Genomic DNA, 17,803 nt, shown 5'->3' on the forward strand with positions numbered 1-17,803 from the left:
TCAGGTAAGAAAAATACTGTCTCTTCGTTTAATGTTTAAAGACATCGGTAAACAGAACGGTACAGAGGCTAAACCCCCTGCCGCGCTCCAACCCAGGACAGGTACCAGGTGATGGCTTTGGAGAAGAAGCAGCAAAGTTTGGGATTTGAGGGATGGCCAAGAAAAATCTCTGCTGTGTGAACAGGAGACAAGGACATGGGGGAAGCAGCTTCCCTCACCCACGGGCAGAGCGACATCTCCTGGGCACAGCCAGGAGGGAACGGTTTCCACTCAGAGCAAGCAGCCTACATCTCTCGCTACCGCATAGAAGAGCCATGTGTGAACCTGGAAAACCCAGCTGGAAGTGACATTAGAGGTGCAAGACGCACTATGTACTGACCTTGGCAGCCAAACCTCTGTTCCACAGCGATTTGAGCCTCTCGAGGAATAACAGAAACGGGGAAGTTAGGTCCAACTCGGCAAATGTTGCAGCACTCGTTTGTGAACACAGAATTGAGTATGGGGGGAAACAAACAAAACGACGCCCTGCATGCATTCCTCCATCCTGTTCCATCAGCTGCCCCCTGCTCCTGGGATGCTCCTGACCCTCATCCCACAACTGGTCTGGTCTTCTCTAACAGTTTTCCTTGAACTGTGGAGTGTAGGATGGTCAGAAAGGAGGTCAGGAAGCAGCCCTCGGTGCAGGATGATCGACTGGGTACCAGAGTGGAGGGCTGGGAGAGCAGAATGTGTTGGGTGTTCCCGCTGAGGAGAGGCAGGGATCGTAGGCACAACCGCTCCAGCTCCCACCTTGCCAGAAGGAGCCTACAGGGAGTTTCAGGGGTGGCTGAACCAGCACAGGTCAGGCTCTGACGGCAGTTGCCCAGCTGCCATCCAGCACACAGCACGAATTTGAGCGCTACTTGAATGTCCATTGCCCACAGCGGTGACAGCCAGGACCGTAAGGAAAATGTTGCAGTGCTCTCTGCCTCTCCAGGTAGCAGTGGTGCCGTTCCCGCTGCCACCGCACGCAATCAAACACGAAGGGAGGGCGAAATGGTTCCTGCATGGTCCAGTTAACAGCACCAAGCACCCATGTCCAATGTGGGGCCCCCTGCAGTTCTGAGCCCCACCACAAAGCCCTCAGATCTCCACGTCGCTTTCTTTGTCGTTATCGTGGTCACCGTCATAAAACTCGTTAGCAGCTTCAGGCCTGCGGAAAGAGAACCACGGTCAGTGAGGAGAGTCTAGAAGCGCTTGGGGCCAGAGATGAATGCACAGGTCACACTGCCAATACTCAGAGCACACCCTGCACCCAAACACCCCAGGAAATAAGGAGACAGCACATTTCTCAGGAAAGGCTACCCAGATAAAACCAGAGATGTAGAAGCAATGTAGTATCTCTTCTAGGTAACAGATGTCTCCAGTGGGTCACCTGCCCATCCCAGAAGGGACAGAAAGGGAAAGGGAAGTCCGTTTCTCCAGAACGAGAGCTGGTACCTGCTGTAGTTTTCCTCAGAGCCTCTCTCCTCCGGATCAGGCTCATCTGTGCGATCGTAGCTAAGCAGGTCAGAAGGGACATCATGGATCTGCACGCTGGGAGCATGGTTCAGCATCTTCAGATTCTCAAATATCGTCTGTCTGATCTGATCCAAGTACTAGGCAGAAAAAGAGAAGGATTGGCCGTTAGTGCTGCTGCCTGTCTGCATCACCTGCATGGTGGCCACAATACAGAAACCTGTGCAAAAAGCTATTTATCTGAGAAGAGGAGGTGGGAGAGTTCATTTAAACACACAGAAAAGGTGCTGGGGGACCTTAGAACAGCTTCCTAGAACTGAGAAGGGCTCCAGGAAAGCTGGGGAGGGGCTTTTGATCAGGGAGTGCAGGGATGGCATGAGGAGGAATGGTTTAAAATTGGAAGGGGAAAGATTTAGATTAGACATTAGGAAGAAATTCTCCACGAAGAGGGTAGGGAGGGATTGGCCCAGGTTGCCCAGAGAAGCGGTGGCTGCTTCATCCCTGGAGGTGTTCAAGGCCAGGGTGGATAGGGCTCTGAGCACATTCTATGAAAACAGTGAGACAACCCAGCAAGGTTCTCAAAGCTCTGTTTCTGACATTCCAGAGGAAAGGCTCTGCTGTTCTTAGTCAGCTTTCTGCCCCTCAAGAGCTCCTTACCTGGGCTCCATCTGGTTTCACAGGCAACCTCCAGGGTTCTTGCCCTGCAGCTGCAAGTGCTCACCTGCCGGGAGTTCTGATTTTCAATCCTCGTGCTGACATCAGGATGCAGGGTGAAGTCCGGAGCAAAGTATTCAAAGTACTCTGTGGTGGAAGGAGTAAGGGAGTTACAGAATGGAGGCAGAAGAGTCAGCCAGCACCTGCACAGCCCTGCGGGGAAGCAGAGCTCACTCTCCCACCTCAACAGGGGCGACCCCACCCTAAAAAACAGCGATGCACTTACTCTGTAACTACATGGAATTACTCTGTAACTACATGGAATTACATGAAAGGACGAGGGGGAATGGTTTTGAGCTGAAAGAGGGGAGACTGAGATGAGATGTTAGGGAGAAATGTTTTCCTGTAAGGGTGATGAGGCCCTGGCCCAGGTTGCCCAAAGCAGTGGTGGCTGCCCCATCCCTGGAGGTGTTGCAGACCAGGTTGGATGGGCCTTGGAGCAACCAGATCCAGTGGAAGGTGTCCCTGGCCACAGCAGGGGTGTAGAACTGGATGGGCTCCAAGGTTCCTTCTGAATCAAACCATTCCATGATTCTATGAAACAGAGTGAGGTAAAGTAACCCTCAGGTCACTGAACAGGAAATGATCCACAGTAAATGACACATGGCACAGTATGGGTGTGTCTGCCCAGCTAAGAATACAAGTGGGCAGCAGGAGACAAAGAATGACCTTGATCTTATCAGGTCTAAGTGCTATCACCTTGGCCCTGGTCTTATCTCTGGCCAATGCAAAACAGAAGTGTTAATTCTTCAGCTGGTAACAGCTACTTTAGCTCAGCTAATGAGGAAAAACCAACTCCAACTCACCACTGTATGGGAGCTCTTCACTAATTGCTTCATCTACAAGCAACGATGTTTCATACGTCCTGAAAACATGGAACAAGAGGAGCTCAGTCCAGAAGAAGCTGCACAGTGCACTCAGGGACAAAGCACACAGCGTCTGCTTGACCAGCAATCTTCAACAAGCACAAAGGAGACTCACCAACACCGTGCCACGTTACGGACTGTGTAGCCTCCTCCTCCCAGCACCAGCAAGGGGATGTTGAAGCTCTTCACATACTCCACGCACTCCCTAGAAAGCCACAAAAGATATCAAAGCTGTTAACTCAGCGCACACTCACGTGTCAGCAATGCCACCATGCTGTCAAACATGGCAGGAATACATCTGGAGCTCAGGGCTTCCATGCGGGAAGCCTGAACCAGGCTCTACACTGCACTATCTGCCTTGTACATTGCTTCATTCCGTGACCCTTTCTGTCACACAAGAGTTAAAATACCCCAGAAAACTGATGGTGATGATGGAAGGCCAAAGTTGAAGCTCAAGCCTCACAACAGAGGAGCCATCAGAGCCCTTCAGACCAAATGCTGGTCCTTCAAACCACCTGGCTCTGCCAAAGCCCTGCTGTACTCACCCATGTCCTCTTATACTGAGGTTAAAACAGCCCAAGCGGTCACAGCCGAGGGAATCTGCACCACACTGGGGAACAGAAAAACAACTGAGTTCTGGCTATGGAGGCATTGCTTTCCAAACATTCCAACCCCATCCCTCAGCCACCCTCAACACCAGAAGGTACAAATAGGAACTCAGCAAGGATACATCAACCCTGATCTCTGGAAAAAGAAGGTAAATGGATAGGACCTCCCTCCAACCTGCAGCCTCTGGAAGAGATGGACATGTATGCAGAAGAATGTTTCCTTACCTGCAGCACTATGCAGGTAGGCTGGTAGTAATCCACCACCTGGTTAATGACTGGCTGGAAGAGGTGTTTGTAACCTTGGAAGAGAAAGGGAGATTAATCACTGCTCTGGAGCAGAAGGACCAGCAAACGTCCAGGGGAACGGCAAGGAACACCGACTTACTTTGGTCATCAATGCCGTCTCGTAGCGGCACATTGAGACAGTAATAACGACCACTCTCTGCGCCGACTTCGTACATGTCACCTGGGCAGGGAAAGAGAGGAAAGCCCCAACAACTCTGAGGCCAGATCTGGTCTGGGTTTAGATCTCCTCAACCAGCTAGGATCCCTCTTTCTTACACGTGACTACAATTCTTTTCCTCTCTAACTGCTTTTCCATGCTCTTTCTTCCATAATTTCTCCCTGCAGCTGTAATTTGGTGGGTTTACACTTTTAAAATCCAGAGGACCTTTCAAATGCTTCAGAAGTGAGGCTAGGCTCGCGCTGCAAGGGAAATACATACCTGTACCAGGAAAGAAGTAGTTCCCATATTTGTGAAATGACACCGTCATGACACGGTCAGTCAGGTAGAAAGCCTCCTGTACGCCGTCTCCATGATGGATATCGATATCAATGTACAGAACACGTGGGTGATATCTATTGAATACAACAGGAAAAGCAGCATTGCTGACAGCACCGTACACAACCTCACTGTTCCCACATCTTGGTATCGCCCAGAGCTCTGAAACCAACACCACCATCTGTCTGCAAACCCAATGGCCAAAAGAACTCACCTGTACCATCCCATGGCTTTAGATGAGCGATATCTGCATGCAAACACCCCACAACTAAAACACTCCCATATGCTTGGGAAGAGACACTGGAATAAAAGGTTTCCACGTGGGGCCAGAAATATGGTGGAAAGCAAAAGAGAACCTATTTTAACTACCTAGGGGTTAGAAAGCTGCAGGGTTTGGTTTCTTCTAAAAACAATCTGTTGTTACTTAATCTTTAAGAGCTCCAATGATTTTTAACATTAAATCATGGAATGGTTTGGGTTGGAAGGAAGCACAGAAACATCACCTTACCAGAAACGAAAGGGGAAGTAAAACCATGAATGTGGTTTGTGACCTGATGACAGCGAGCTGGTTACACAGGAGCTCCACGTCACAGAGCCATGGTTTGGGTCAGAAGAAGAGTATGTGGTTTGTGCCATCTGCCTTGGAACCATAGCTTTAAGCAGTGATCTGACCAAAGGGGCTGATGGTGCTGATGCAGTATCTTGCCTTGGTCTCCCAACAGAGACATAAACCATTCCAGACAGCCCAGATCATTCATCTCATACAGAAATGACAGTGAGGAGAAAAAGCCCTTGAGCCCTTGCACAATGGTAGAAGGAGAAAGGGGCCTTCCAAGAGCAGAGGCACCAAGTGCTCCTGTGGTGGGAGGCAAGCCCAAATGTAACACCTGCTCTGGAAATGGTTCCTGAAAACAGGGAATAAAAGAATAAGGATATTTTATAATCTCCCATGGGGGTAACTGGGCTGTATGTGAAGCCTCTGGCCCATGGGAGTCATGTGCAACCCGAAAATGGGCATGCAGGGATACAAAGTGAAGTCCTGAGGTTCCAAACATAGAGCAGAGATGACTGGCAGAGAGGAATGAGGCACAAGAAGCCCAAATACATCCCATAAATGGGGCAAGCCCACTCACTCCCAAAGCCATCAGTCATGTAACTACTCTGGTCAACCTCAAATTTTCCTAAGGCCCCAACACCTTGCCTCAGGTGTAACAAGGGCGGTTGGAAGTACAAAAGATGATGAATATCACATATAGTCTTAAAAACATATAAATCTCTGACTCTTTTCTACTCAAAGCAAGCGCCCTTTGATCAGCCATGTGTTGCTCAAGTCCGGTTCTTAAGCCACTCAAGCAAATCAAGAAGGATCTGAGCCACTTAATGCCTCTGGTGAGCCATAACTTGCATTTATCTACAAAAGATTCAGCGCAGCAAAACTGCTGAGGCTCAGGAAACCCCAAAATGAGTATTTCACATATGGGTGAGAAGAAATGGAATTGAAAAACTCTGGGGTTTCACTCAAGCTGCATGCAACAAAACTGGAGTCAGATATTTCAGTTCTCAAGCCCCACTTCTTGTGCCTAAAGGGAAGACCAGGCCAAAACAATCCCACCTGGAGTATTGTGTCCAGTTCTGGAATCCTCAACATAAGAACATGGAAGTGTTGGAAAGAGTCCAGAGGGGGCCACGAAGATGATCCAACGGCTGGAGCACCTTCCATATGAGGACAGGCTGAGAGAGTTGGGGTTGTTCAGCCTGGAGAAAAGAAGGCTCTGGGGAGACCTTAGAGCAGCTTCCAGGACCTGAAGGACATCTACAGGAAAGCTGGTGAAGGACTTTTTACAAGGACCTGTAGTGACAGGGCAAGGGGGAATGTCTTTAAATTGCAAGGGGGAAGATTTAGATTAGACATTAGGAAGAAATTCCTCACAAAGAGGGTGGTGAGGCCCTGGCCCAGGTTGCCCAGAGCAGTGGTAGCTGCCCCATCCCTGGAGGTGTTCAACACCAGGTTGGATGGGGCTTGGAGCAATCTGATGCAGTGGGAGATGTCCCTGCCCGTAGCAGGGGTTGGAACTGGATGGGCTTTGAGATCCCTTCCAATTCAAACCATTCCATGATTCTACAAAAAAACCATTTGTTGGCCTTCCCAGACTCTGGAAACACAAGTGAAGAGGGGAAACAGAGAGAGAGCAGAGAAACATCAAAAGGAAACCAAGACACAAGCCCAAACAGTTCCGTGCTGGGCCCATGTCCTTACTTGAGCAGCTCCAGGATGCCAATAACAATGTCGTTAACATAACAAAACCCAGAAGCCTGCAAGACAAAGAAAACCCAACAGCATTAGAATGGAATCAACACAGAGCCATGGGCCTTGAAAAGACAGAGGAGAATGGAGGTTTGCCTCCTTACCTCAAACTTTTTGGCATGGTGCAGGCCTCCTGCCCAGTTTATTGCAATATCACAGATCTGGGGAAGGAAGGAGAAATTTAGGGTGACAGCACAGAGACAACCTTGTACCCACATCCCCAGCGCACCCACCTCAACCTGCCCAGCCCTGTGGCCTACAAACACCCTTCTGGACTTTCCTTCTCCTACAAGGACCTTTCCAAAGCTCTATCTTAGTCACTAGCCCAGCCAACAGTGTTGGTTACACCTTATCCTAACTGGATTTGTCCTGTGCCCTTATCTACATTGTTGGACCACTAAGATCTCCCACCACTGCTCCCTGCTCCAGGCAGAGCACCAGGCACATACAGTTTACATTCCTTCCACTTTACACTCCTCAGACCTTTCTCAGCACCCTAAAGGCCTCAAATCTGTAGTCCTGGTTGACACCCTCACAAGGGACTCTCTTCAGACCTTCTGTATGGTCCCACTGAGCCCTAGAAATACTCTCAAGGTTTCCCAGGTTTCCCTGGAGATCCCAGGTTTGTTCTACAGCACCGAGAGTGCTCTGTGACTTCAATATAGGTGGCATCAATGTCCTGTGGGTTTCCCTTGATTAAAGGCTTACTAAACAGTTGCCTCTGGCAGCGCAGGGATGGTCTCAAGTCATACAGCGCTAGATATTGACATCCCGACACAGCAGCACTTGCTATTTACTTTACAAAACATATCCATGAGGTTCTCCTTAAACTCAAATCCAGTTGGCTTCTGCTTGTGTTTGAAAAAGAGGAGCATATTGGTTCTGTTACCTTGTTGTTCAGCTGCGTTGCTCCCTGCAGGGAGGCCCCAGTGTAGCGGGAGCAGAATTCGAAGAGGCCTGGAAACACCGGGCTGAAAAAGAAACCACAATTCAAACAGAGCAACTTCTCATTCCTCCCCAATTCCCCAGGGCAAAGCCAGGAATAATATCTAGGGACACTGCCTGAGGCAGATCAAAACTCATTCTCTGGGTAAGAGTTAATGTGGGATCACTCTGACCCTGTTCACAACAGCAGGGAGTGATCCATACACAATGGGAAACACAGGAATTTGATAACCATCACCAAAGCTTCAGAGCCAGCCTGGAAAGGCTCCTCTGCTCACATGTGCCCACGTCTTTCCCACAGGCCTGCTGAGTTGAGCCCAGAGCAAGGACACAACATCACGAGAGGGGAGGACTGCTCTGCTCTGAGGACTGCTCTGCTCCCGTACTGTCTGCCCCCAGCTGGGAGATGCCACCCCTCTCTGCTTCCCAGCTCACAGTCCCCAGTTGGAGATGAACGTTGCTCCTCAGACAGCACTGAGGTCTGATCCATCCCACCAGGCAGAGCCAGTCCAGGCACAAGTGGAGTACGGGAACACGGGACATGAGAGAGTCCAGAGGAGGCCACAAAGATGATCCACGGGCTGCAGCACCTCCCGTACGAGGACAGGCTGACAGAGTTGGGGTTATTCAGCCTGGAGAAGAGAAGGCTCCACGGAGACCTTAGAGCAGCTACAAGTCCTGAAAGGGCCTCCAGGAAAGCTGTAAAGGGGCTTTACATGGCTTGATCAGGGAGTGCAGGGACAGAATTAGAGGGAACGGCTTTCAGCTGAAAGAGGGGAGATTGAGATGAGGTATAAGGAAGAGATATTTTCCTGGGAGGGTGGTTTGGCCCTGGCACAGGTTGCCCACAGGCCAACTTCAAAGGTCCTTTCCAACCCAAACAGTTCCATGATTCTACGATTCTAAGGGCTATCAGAGCGTAAGATTGTTCATTGTATTCTGTGAGGGGAGACCTGTAAATCCTGTCAGGGGAGGAGTTATCTCAGCTAGAGAACACTGTTACCCCAAGGAGATGCTAGTATAGCCTGGGTTTTAATGATCAGGCTGAGAGCCAGGAGACGGTTCCGCAGCATCACTGCTCTGATGACCAGAAAACATCATTTTATCAGAAATTAAAGGGGAAGTGAAACCCAGTCTTTAAGCCATAACTTGACCATGAATGTGGTTTGTGATCTGATGGCAGTGAGCTGGTTACGCAGGAGCTCCATGTCATAGAACCATGGTTTGGGTCAGAAGGCACCTTAAAGCCCATCCAGTTCCACCTCCTGCCACAGGCAGGGACACCTCCCACTGCATCAGGTTGCTCCAAGCCCCATCCAACCTGGCCTTGAACACCTCCAGGGATGGGGCAGCCACAACTTCTCTGGGCAATCTGGGCCAGGGTCTCACCATCCCCACAGTAACAAATTTCTTCCTAAGATCTCATCTCAATCTCTCCTCTTTCAGCTTAAAACCATTCCCCGTCGTCCTATCCCTGAACTCTTTGACCAAGAGCCCCTCCCCAGCTTTCCTGGAGCCTCTTTCAGTACTCGAAGGTGCCCTAAGGTCTCCCTGCAGCATTCTCTTCTTCAGGATGAAGAACTCAAACCGAACCAGATGAGCCACATTGCTGTTTCCTCAGTCACCCTCAGAGCCCTTCCACACATTTCCGTCAAGTTTCACCTTAAATTCTGGAACTGAATATCATAGAATCATAGAATAGTTTGGATTGGAAGGGACCTTAAAGACCATCCAGTTCCAACCACCCTGTCACAGGCAGGGACATCCCACTAGATCAGGCTGCCCAAGGCCCCATCCAACCTGGCCTCGAACAACTCCAGGGATGGGGCAGCCTCAGCTTCCCTGGGCAACCTGTGCCAGGGCCTCACCACTCTCATGGTGAAGAAATTCTTCCTTGTGTCTAGCCTAAATCTGCCCCTCTCCAGTTTATACCCATTGCCCCCTCTCCTGTCACTACAACCCTCTGTGAACAGCCCCTCCCCAGCTTTCTTGTAGCCCCTTTCAGGTACTGGAAGGTCGCTATAAGGTCTCCCTGGAGCCTTCTCTTCTCCAGGCTGAATAACCCCAACCCTCTCAGCCTGTCCTCGTATGGGAGGTGCTCCAGCCCTCTGATCATCTTTGTAGCCTCCTCTGGACCCGTTTCAACAGCTCTGTCTCCTTATTTGAGGATTCCAGAACTGGACACAATACTCCAGATGAGGCCTCACAAGAGAGGAACAGAGGGGCAGAATCACCTCCCTCAACCTAAGGCATCCCTGTGTGGGCTCAAACCATCAACCTTTCGGTTAACAGCCGAATATTCAATGTCTTTATCAATGACCTGGATGAAGGCATTGAGTGCACCCATAGCAAGTTTGCGGATGACACTATGCTGGGTGGAAGTGTGGATCTGCTGGAGGGTAGGGAGGCTCTGCAAAGGGATCTGAACAGGTTGGACCGCTGGGCTGAGACCAATGGCATGAGGTTTAACAAGGCCAAATGCCGGGTCCTGCACTTGGGGCACAACAACCCTATGCAGCGCTACAGACTGGGGGAAGAGTGGCTGGAGAGCTGTACAGAGGAGAAGGATCTGGGAGTGCTGGTTGACAGCCGACTGAACATGAGCCAGCAGTGTGCCCAGGGGGCCAAGAAGGCCAATGGCACCTTGGCTTCTATCAGAAACGGTGTGACCAGCAGGTCCAGGGAGGTGATTCTCCCTCTGTACTCGGCACTGGTGAGATCGCACCTTGAGTACTGTGTTCATTTCTGGGCTCCTCACCACAAGAAGGATGTTGAGGCCCTGGAGCGTGTCCAGAGAAGAGCAACAAAGCTGGTGAGGGGGCTGGAGAACAAGTCTTATGAGGAGCGGCTGAGAGAGCTGGGGTTGTTTAGCCTGGAGAAGAGGAGGCTGAGGGGAGACCTTATTACTCTCTACAACTAGCTGAAAGGAGGTTGTGGAGAGGAGGGAGCTGGCCTCTTCTCCTAAGTGACGGAGGACAGGACAAGGGGGAATGGCCTCAAGCTCCGCCAGGGGAAGTTCAGGCTGGATATCAGAAAAAAATTCTTCACAGAAGGAGTCATTGGGCACTGGCAGAGGCTGCCCAGGGAGGTGGTCGAGTCACCTTCCCTGGAGGTGTTTAAAGAACAGGTTGATGAAGTGCTTAGGGACATGGTTTAAGGGAGTGTTAGGAATGGTTGGACTCGATGATCCAGTGGGTCCTTTCCAACCTGGTGATTCTGAGTCTATGATTCTCGACGAGATCTCATGCAGTTTTGTACAGAGCATGAGCACCTCCTTAGTTCTACCTGAAAACCAGGCTCTCAAAGCTGTAGTGGATTTAACACCACATGTTGAGGTAGCTAAAATGACAGGCAGTTACTTAACTAGTTAGCATGTTTAAGAAGAACTGGAGGCTCTGTAGTAACAAGTAGAGCAAGTCTCTAATCCAACAAGCTTACAGCTAGAATACAGGTCTTAAAAGTTGGTCTGCAAGGTCTAAGGAGAAGGGACAGGAATCCTGGAGATTCAGTAATTCAATATAAACAGGAGGGACACGCACCTCGCTCTGGGTAAAAACAAGTAAGGAATGGGACATTCTAGAAGAGCTCTCCAGGTAGAAGCAGTGTGGAAGCGGCCTTCCCAACCGCAGGAAGCACTCACCAGTCATCACCCACATTGAAGGCGTTGAGGCTCTTGGTGAAGCCTTGCATATTGTTGGGACTCACTCTCTGCAGGAAGTCTATGTAGTCCTCGGAGTGGAACCGGCACATGTCATGCTGGGATGCCTGGTATGGTTTGAAAACCTTCAGGAGAGAAAGGTAAGATTTATTTCCCATCCAAACTCCTGTTTACTTTGGCTAGAAGAGATGTTAAGCTGATTGACAAATACCTGCCTGAGGTGGATCAAAACACATTTCAACACATGAGGTTCCGGACAGTCGTGTTGGTTCCAACTGAAGTTGCTCCATGAAGCTGCTCTACTGGGTTTGTGTGCCAGTAGTTTCATAGAATCACAGAATTGTTTGACTGGAAAAGACCACCAGTAGAAAACTATATCTCTGAGCACTTCATCTACCAGTCCTTTAAACATCTCCAGGGATGGAGACTCCATGACTTCACTGGGTTTGGTAGCAGGGAGGCTACAGGGGTGGCTTCTGTGAGAAGCTGCTGGAAGCTTCCTCCATGTTCAATAGAGCCAATGTCACCCACTCCAAGACGGACTCACAACTTGACCAAGGCTGATTCCGTCAGGAACCGTGAAAGCGCTTCTGGGACAAGATGTGTAAGAAGGGGGCAAAAAAGGCCTGCACAACAGCAATTGCAGCTTGAGAGAGGATGTGGGAAGAGAAGAGGGAGAGAAGAATGTGAGGGAAGCAACTCTGCAGGCACCAAGGTCAGTGGAGAAGGAGAGGGAGGAGGCACTACACATGCCAGAGCAGAGATTCCCATGCAGACCATGGTGAGGCAGCTGTGTCCTGCAGCACAGAGGTCCACATTGGAGTAGAGGTCCATCTGTAGCTCACAGAGGTCCACAGTGGAACAGAAATCCATGTGCTTGGGATTTACCTCTAATGTGTCACTGTGTGCTCCCAACAGCTTATGATTCCCCCCTAAAGAGTCACCATGTGCTCACAAAAGCTTGGAATCTACCCCAATGCATGGCTGCAGGTGAAAAAACACAGCACCAGGACAGGTTGATCATGTGTCCCTCTCCAGAGCCTAAGATCAAGCCTGACTCGATCACTCGACTTCAATCACCTACAGATGCAAACAACAATTGATGGTGAAGTTCTATGGTTAAGTACTACAACCATTTTGAAAGACTTCACCCAGTTCCAGCTGATGATGAACTGGGGAAACAGCAGGTTTACAGATCCTGACTGCGAAGGGTTAGTAACATGCATGGGACACATAAGCACAGAGAGGGAGGTCGGGGGAAGCCCCAGCCCCCTCACAAATCTGAGCAATGGAGTTTTGTGCCCTTCTTTCCCCTCCTCTCTCCGTTTAAGAGCTATGCACAATGATGAACACAGAAGCCCTTTCAACCTCTTTAATGAGGCAATTCCCACGAAAAGACACTGTAAAAGCATGTCTGTCCCTCCATGTATGTCTATAAACGCACACATCCAGATGCATAAACCCAGAAGTGCCTGGAGTAGCCTTTGGTGCTGGGAACCCCGCCCTGGGCTGAGGCCCCTCCCTAGGCACATCAAACGGCTCAAGGCTGTGCAGACAAGAGGCAGTGGCTACTCGTGGCCTCTGCATCGGACAGCAGAGACTGGAACCCTGCCAGGCAGCCCAAGAACTAAACTGCTCAACGGTCTGAAACAACTCCAAAGCAATCCCGCTGTGCCAAAATGGAGAATAAGCAATCAGGAGACAAAACAAGTTGTCCCCAAACAATCAGCAGCTGCAGGTTCTGCATGTCAAAGTGGGCAAAAGCCACCTCAAGAGGGGTAGAATGGCAGAAGACTTCTACCATTCTTGCCTTGATCTTGTCCTGTGAGGCATTCAGTTACATGCCCTGTACTTCAGGGAGCTTCCCATTCACTCTGCACTATGAGAATGAGCAGAAAAGTGAAGAAGGATTCAATGGAAAGGAGCTTGGTTCAAACCTGTTTGCACCCAGTGAAATAAAATATGGAAAATGTATTTGGAGCAGCCCTGAAGAGAAGGATCGGGGATGCTGGGTGAGGAGAAGCTCAACATGAGCCAACAATGTGTACTTATAGCCCAGAGGCCAATGGCATCCTGGGCTGCATCCAAAGCAGTGGGACCAGCAGGGTGAGAGAGGGGATTCTGTCCCTCGGCTCTGCTCTGGTGAGACCCCACCTGGAGCCCTGCATTCAGTTCTGTAGCTCTCACCACAGGAAGGACATGGAGCTGCTGGAGCAAGTCCAGAGGAGGCTACAGAGATGATCTGAGGGCTGAAGCACCTGGTATGCAAGGACAGGCTGAGAGAGTTGGAGTTGTTCAGCCTGGAGAAGAGAACGCTGCGGGGAGACCTTATAGCAGCTTCCCAGTACCGAAAGGGGCTCCAGGAAAACTGTGGAGGCGCTCTTAATCAGGGAGTGCAGGAAAAGGATAAGAGGGCATGGTTTTCAGCTGAAAGAGGGGAGATTGAGATGGAGATCTTAGGAAGAAATATTTTGCTGTAGGTCCTAGCCCAGGTTGCATAGAGAAGCGGTGACTGCCCCATTCCTGGAGGTGTTCAAGGCCAGGTTGGATGGGGTTTAGAGCAACCTGATGCAGTGGGAGGTTGGAACTGGATGGGCTTCAAGGTCCCTTTCAACTCAAACCATTCTGTGATTCTATGGTTGGTGGTGCCACACAGCCCCTTCTCAGCCACCTGGCGGAATCACTGGTCAGGGATGGGTTTAGGGAAATCCATTAAGGCACCAAGGTGAAACAGTGAGCCTTGCTCAGCTTTCTATGGCTGCACAGCTCACTATGGTCACTGGGTCCTTACTGAAGAGCTATAGATCCAGGAACTCCAGCATGATCCCCAGTGGTGCTGTCTCGCCTCCAGGGACAGCACAAGGCACCACCAACCTCTGATAGTGCCTCCAAACCCGCTCCAGGTGTTACAGCAGGGGCTCAGGTTGATGAGAGAGCCTGAGGGTGCTTAAAGCCTTCTCTGCATCAGCTCTACCATGGGCTGGGCTAAAAGCAGGGCTGAAATAGGAGCAGTGACACAAGAAAGCTCTGGAGAACCCACAGACGCAGTCCATGGAGAGCAGGAATGGAGTCAGTGTGGGTTTCTGGCACCACTTATGGGTGTCAAAGCCTGAAGTGTCCCCCCTCAAGGACTGCCACTCCCAGCCTGCCCTGTGCCCCTTGCTGGACCCCAGAAGAAGCAGCTTACGATCATCTTCTTGTAGAGGCCGTAGTGCAGGACCAGGCTGTGTGTGAGCGCCAGGCGGTGCGGCTTCATGGGGTGCCCAGCTCCTGGAATGGGAACGGCACCAGGAGTCAGCGCGAGACAACAGAAATCAGTGGGGACCCCGGAGGGAAGGAGGGGGGTAACACACGACACACAGGGACACCTGGGATCCATGAGGGAAGGGGGGGCAATGGGACACGGGGACCCCCGGGAGACGCCAGGGAAGGGGGGTGGGGTGGGGCAATGGGACACGAGGACCCCCGGAAGCCGGCGGGGGGAGGGACGGGGCGGGACACGACACGGGGACCCCCGGAAGCCGCTAGGGAACGGGGGGGACGACGGAACATGCGGATCCCCGGGAGCCGCCAGGGAAGGAAAGGACACAGGACGGGACACGGGGACCCCCGGGAGCCACCAGGGTAAGGGGGGGTTCGACGGGACACGGGGACCCCCGGAAGCCGGCGGGGACAGGGACGGGAAGGGACACGAGGACCCTCGTGAGCAGGCGGGGGACACACACACGGGACACGGAGACCCCTGGGAGCCGGCGGGGGGGGGAACACACACGGGAGACGGGAACCCCAGGGACACGGGGACCCCTCGGAGCCGGCGGGAGTGGTGTGGGGGACACACACAGGACACGGGGACCCCCGGCAGCCCGGCCGCCCCGCCCAGGCCTGCTGAGGGGGCGGGGCGGCCCAGTCCCGCACCGTAATGGAAATTTCCCACGTCTGGGTCGTAGAAATAGGCCACGGTCTTCGCCATGGCGAAAAGGCCGCAGCGCCGCCGCGCGCCCTATACGTCATCACCCCGCGACCGCGTACGTCACACCGTGCGCCCGCGCCCCGTTCGGGCGGGGCCAGGGACGAGGCTGGGGCTGTGGGCCGGGCCGGGGCGTGGCTTGAGGTTGAGGGCGTGGCCTAGGGCGGCAGAGGGGGCATGACCGGGACCGGGGCGGCCCCGCGGTCCTAGCGCCGACGTCGGGCATGGCCTGGTGATTCCAGGTTTCCTCCTCCCTGGCCTGATCGCCGCACGATCCCAGTCACTCCAGGCTGATCCCAGCCATTCCCACAGCGTCACAGTCACTCCCAGTCACCCCCAGTTACCCCCCGTCCCTCCTGGCTGATCCCAGTCACCCCTGCCCACCCCCAGGGCTGATCCCAGTCACTCCCAGTTAATCCCAGTCACTCCACTGTGATCCTAGTCCCTCCTGGCTGATCCCACTGATTCCCAGCTGATTCCAGACACTCCAGTGTGATCCCTGTTACTCCCAGCAGATCCCAGTACTGCAACTGTGATCCCAGTTGAGGGCGCTCACTCTTGGTTGCCCCCAAGTCACTCTCAGCCGATCCTAGTTACTCCTGCTGGATCCCAGTCACCCGTGACTGATCCCAGTCATTCCTAGCTGATCCCAGTCACTCCTGGTTGACCTCAGCCTCTCTAGCGTAATCCCAGACACTTCTGGCTGATCCCAGCCACCCCCAGGTCACCCCAGTCACTCCCACGTGATCCCAGTCACTCCTAGTAGCTCCCAGTAGCCTGCTGGATCCTATCCCACAATCTTACAGCTTCCCCCAGTCACCTCCATTTGCCCCCCAACCTCCCCTAAGTCACCCACAGCTGTTCCCAGTCACCCCCCGTTACTCCCAGTCACCCCCAGTTACACCCGATTGCCTGCTGGTTTCTGTCCCATAACTTAACCCTACAGCCGCTCCCAGCTACTCCCAGTTACTCCCAGTTACTCCCAGTTGCCCACTGGCTTCTCTCCTGTAACTTAACTCTACAGCTTCTCCCAGTTACTCCCAGTTTCCGGCTGGATTCTCTCCTGTAACTTAACCCTATGGCTGTTCCCAGTCACCCTCAGTTACTCCCAATTGCGCGCTGGTTTCTATCCCGTAACTTAACCCTACAGCTACTCCCAGTTGCCCACTGGTTTCTCCCCTGTAACTTAACCACACAGATGCTCCCAGTCACCTCCAGTTACTCCCAGTTTTCCAATGGATTCCCTCCTGTAACTTAACCCTACAGTTGCTCCCCAGTCACTCTCAGTTGCCAATTGGATTCTGTCCTGTAACTTAACCCTATGGCTGCTCCCAGTCACTCCCACTTACTCCCAGCCTCCTCCCCTGAGGGCACAGGGGGGCACTATCCCACCTTGCTAGGACTCATCTGCTCCTGGGGAGCAGCCTCTGCTCCATGTGGGATGGGAACCACCACCACCAGTATCCAAGACATGCTTCCCACCTGCCAGGTTTCAGGTCCTCCTGACCGCTGGCAGCTTCCAAAACCGACCCATTGGGCTGGCAGGGAATGGGGACAGGGAGGCACCACTGGGCAGGCGGAGGACAAAAGCTGGGTGGAAAATTGCCGTGTGGGGAAAAGCATCCATGTGGAACAAGGACCAAACCCTCCACCTCGCCCAGAGCTGGTGAGGGATGGGGGTGGGGCTGTGCCACGAGTGACGCTGGTGGAAAAGATCTCTTCCTTGTGGGATGGAAAGAAGAGAGGATGAAAGGAGCAGGTAGCGCTGCCTGAAGGATTGGAAAACAAATTATTTGAAATCAGTGCTTGGCAAGAACTTGGTGATCCCGGTCTCCTGTGTGATCGCTTCCCACGGGCACGAGGCCAGAGTGAAGGATGCTGCCCTGAAGGGAGACTGCCCAAACCACCCCAGCAGCACGGTGGGCAGAGAGGGGCAGGGAATGGGTGAGGATGTCCAAGGGTGCACCAAAAGCCTGCTGAGGATGGAGAGCATGGCAGCTCGCCACCACCAGGATGTTCCTTGGCTTCTCAGCGACGGGATTTTGCTGTTGGGTAATAAATGTTTGGGAGGGAAAGCGCTTGGTGTGCAGCAAGGGGAGCTTCAGGCATGCATGGGCTGGTGGGGTGGGGCTGGTGGGGTGGGATTTTGGATGCTGGGATGGGGCGCAACCAGGCAAGGGAACTTTTGTCAATGCCTGATTAAATCCTGGGATCATTAAATGATGATTTTGCCTGGTTCTGGCATGGGTTGTTGGAATGCTGCGCCCTTTAGGCTGTTCCATTTAGGATGCCGGCTCCTGAGCATGGATGCTCTGGAGGATGCCAGGACCCCCTGGCTGTGACCCCAGCTGCGGTCGGGGCTGCTCAGAGCTGGGCTTGCTGAGCACGGAGCCCAGCACCCACCATCTTAAATAAATGGGCTTTAATGGTGCTGAACAGCAAGGGTGAAGCAGCAAACGTGT

The 17,803-nt window shown here is 52.3% G+C and overlaps 2 protein-coding genes across 6 annotated transcripts in view; one reads left to right on the top strand and one right to left on the bottom strand.

The window, feature by feature from the left end:
* HDAC3 (histone deacetylase 3) lies at positions 1–15,444 on the bottom strand. 4 transcript variants are annotated; one of them, XM_054079350.1, is made up of 16 exons: positions 15,290–15,334; positions 14,562–14,644; positions 11,586–11,722; positions 11,357–11,499; positions 7,661–7,742; positions 6,876–6,932; positions 6,724–6,779; positions 4,410–4,543; positions 4,071–4,151; positions 3,911–3,984; positions 3,623–3,687; positions 3,193–3,282; positions 3,018–3,076; positions 2,219–2,298; positions 1,480–1,637; positions 1–1,192 (listed from the first exon to the last, which is right to left on the bottom strand). In XM_054079350.1, exons 3-16 carry the CDS (start codon positions 11,700–11,702, stop codon positions 1,123–1,125), a joined length of 1,266 nt encoding a protein of 421 aa, XP_053935325.1. In that variant the 5' UTR covers positions 11,703–11,722; positions 14,562–14,644; positions 15,290–15,334; the 3' UTR covers positions 1–1,122. The 4 variants fall into 4 exon arrangements, with proteins under 4 accessions (XP_053935325.1, XP_053935326.1, XP_009566602.1 ...); XM_054079351.1 differs by lacking the exon at positions 15,290–15,334 and adding an exon at positions 15,145–15,189; XM_009568307.2 differs by lacking the exon at positions 11,586–11,722 and having other exon boundaries at positions 15,290–15,444.
* The window catches only part of RELL2 (RELT like 2), a 17,917-nt gene continuing 14,827 nt past the window's right edge, over positions 14,714–17,803 (top strand). The window contains exon 1 of one of the 2 annotated variants that reach the window (XM_054079356.1): positions 14,714–14,998. Coding sequence is in view for 1 of the 2 variants with exons in the window: in XM_054079354.1 (XP_053935329.1) it covers positions 17,355–17,393 (39 nt within the window). In the remaining variant the exon portion in view is untranslated. Of the gene's footprint in view, positions 14,999–16,332; positions 17,394–17,803 lie in introns of those variants that run through there. The other variant, XM_054079354.1, reaches the window with a different exon arrangement.

This window comes from Cuculus canorus, chromosome 14 (assembly GCF_017976375.1).
Source record: "Cuculus canorus isolate bCucCan1 chromosome 14, bCucCan1.pri, whole genome shotgun sequence".
Classification (NCBI taxonomy): domain Eukaryota; kingdom Metazoa; phylum Chordata; class Aves; order Cuculiformes; family Cuculidae; genus Cuculus; species Cuculus canorus.

Excerpts from the sequence above, each read along its gene's own strand:
- HDAC3 (XM_009568307.2), bottom strand. The coding sequence starts at position 15,344 with ATGGCGAAGACCGTGGCCTATTTCTACGACCCAGACGTGGGAAATTTC. Across the intron at positions 6,780-6,875 it reads ACCATGCCAAAAAGTTTGAG|GCTTCTGGGTTTTGTTATGT; the intron begins GTAAGGAGGCAA and ends TTTGTCTTGCAG. Across the intron at positions 3,077-3,192 it reads CGTAACGTGGCACGGTGTTG|GACGTATGAAACATCGTTGC; the intron begins GTGAGTCTCCTT and ends CCATGTTTTCAG.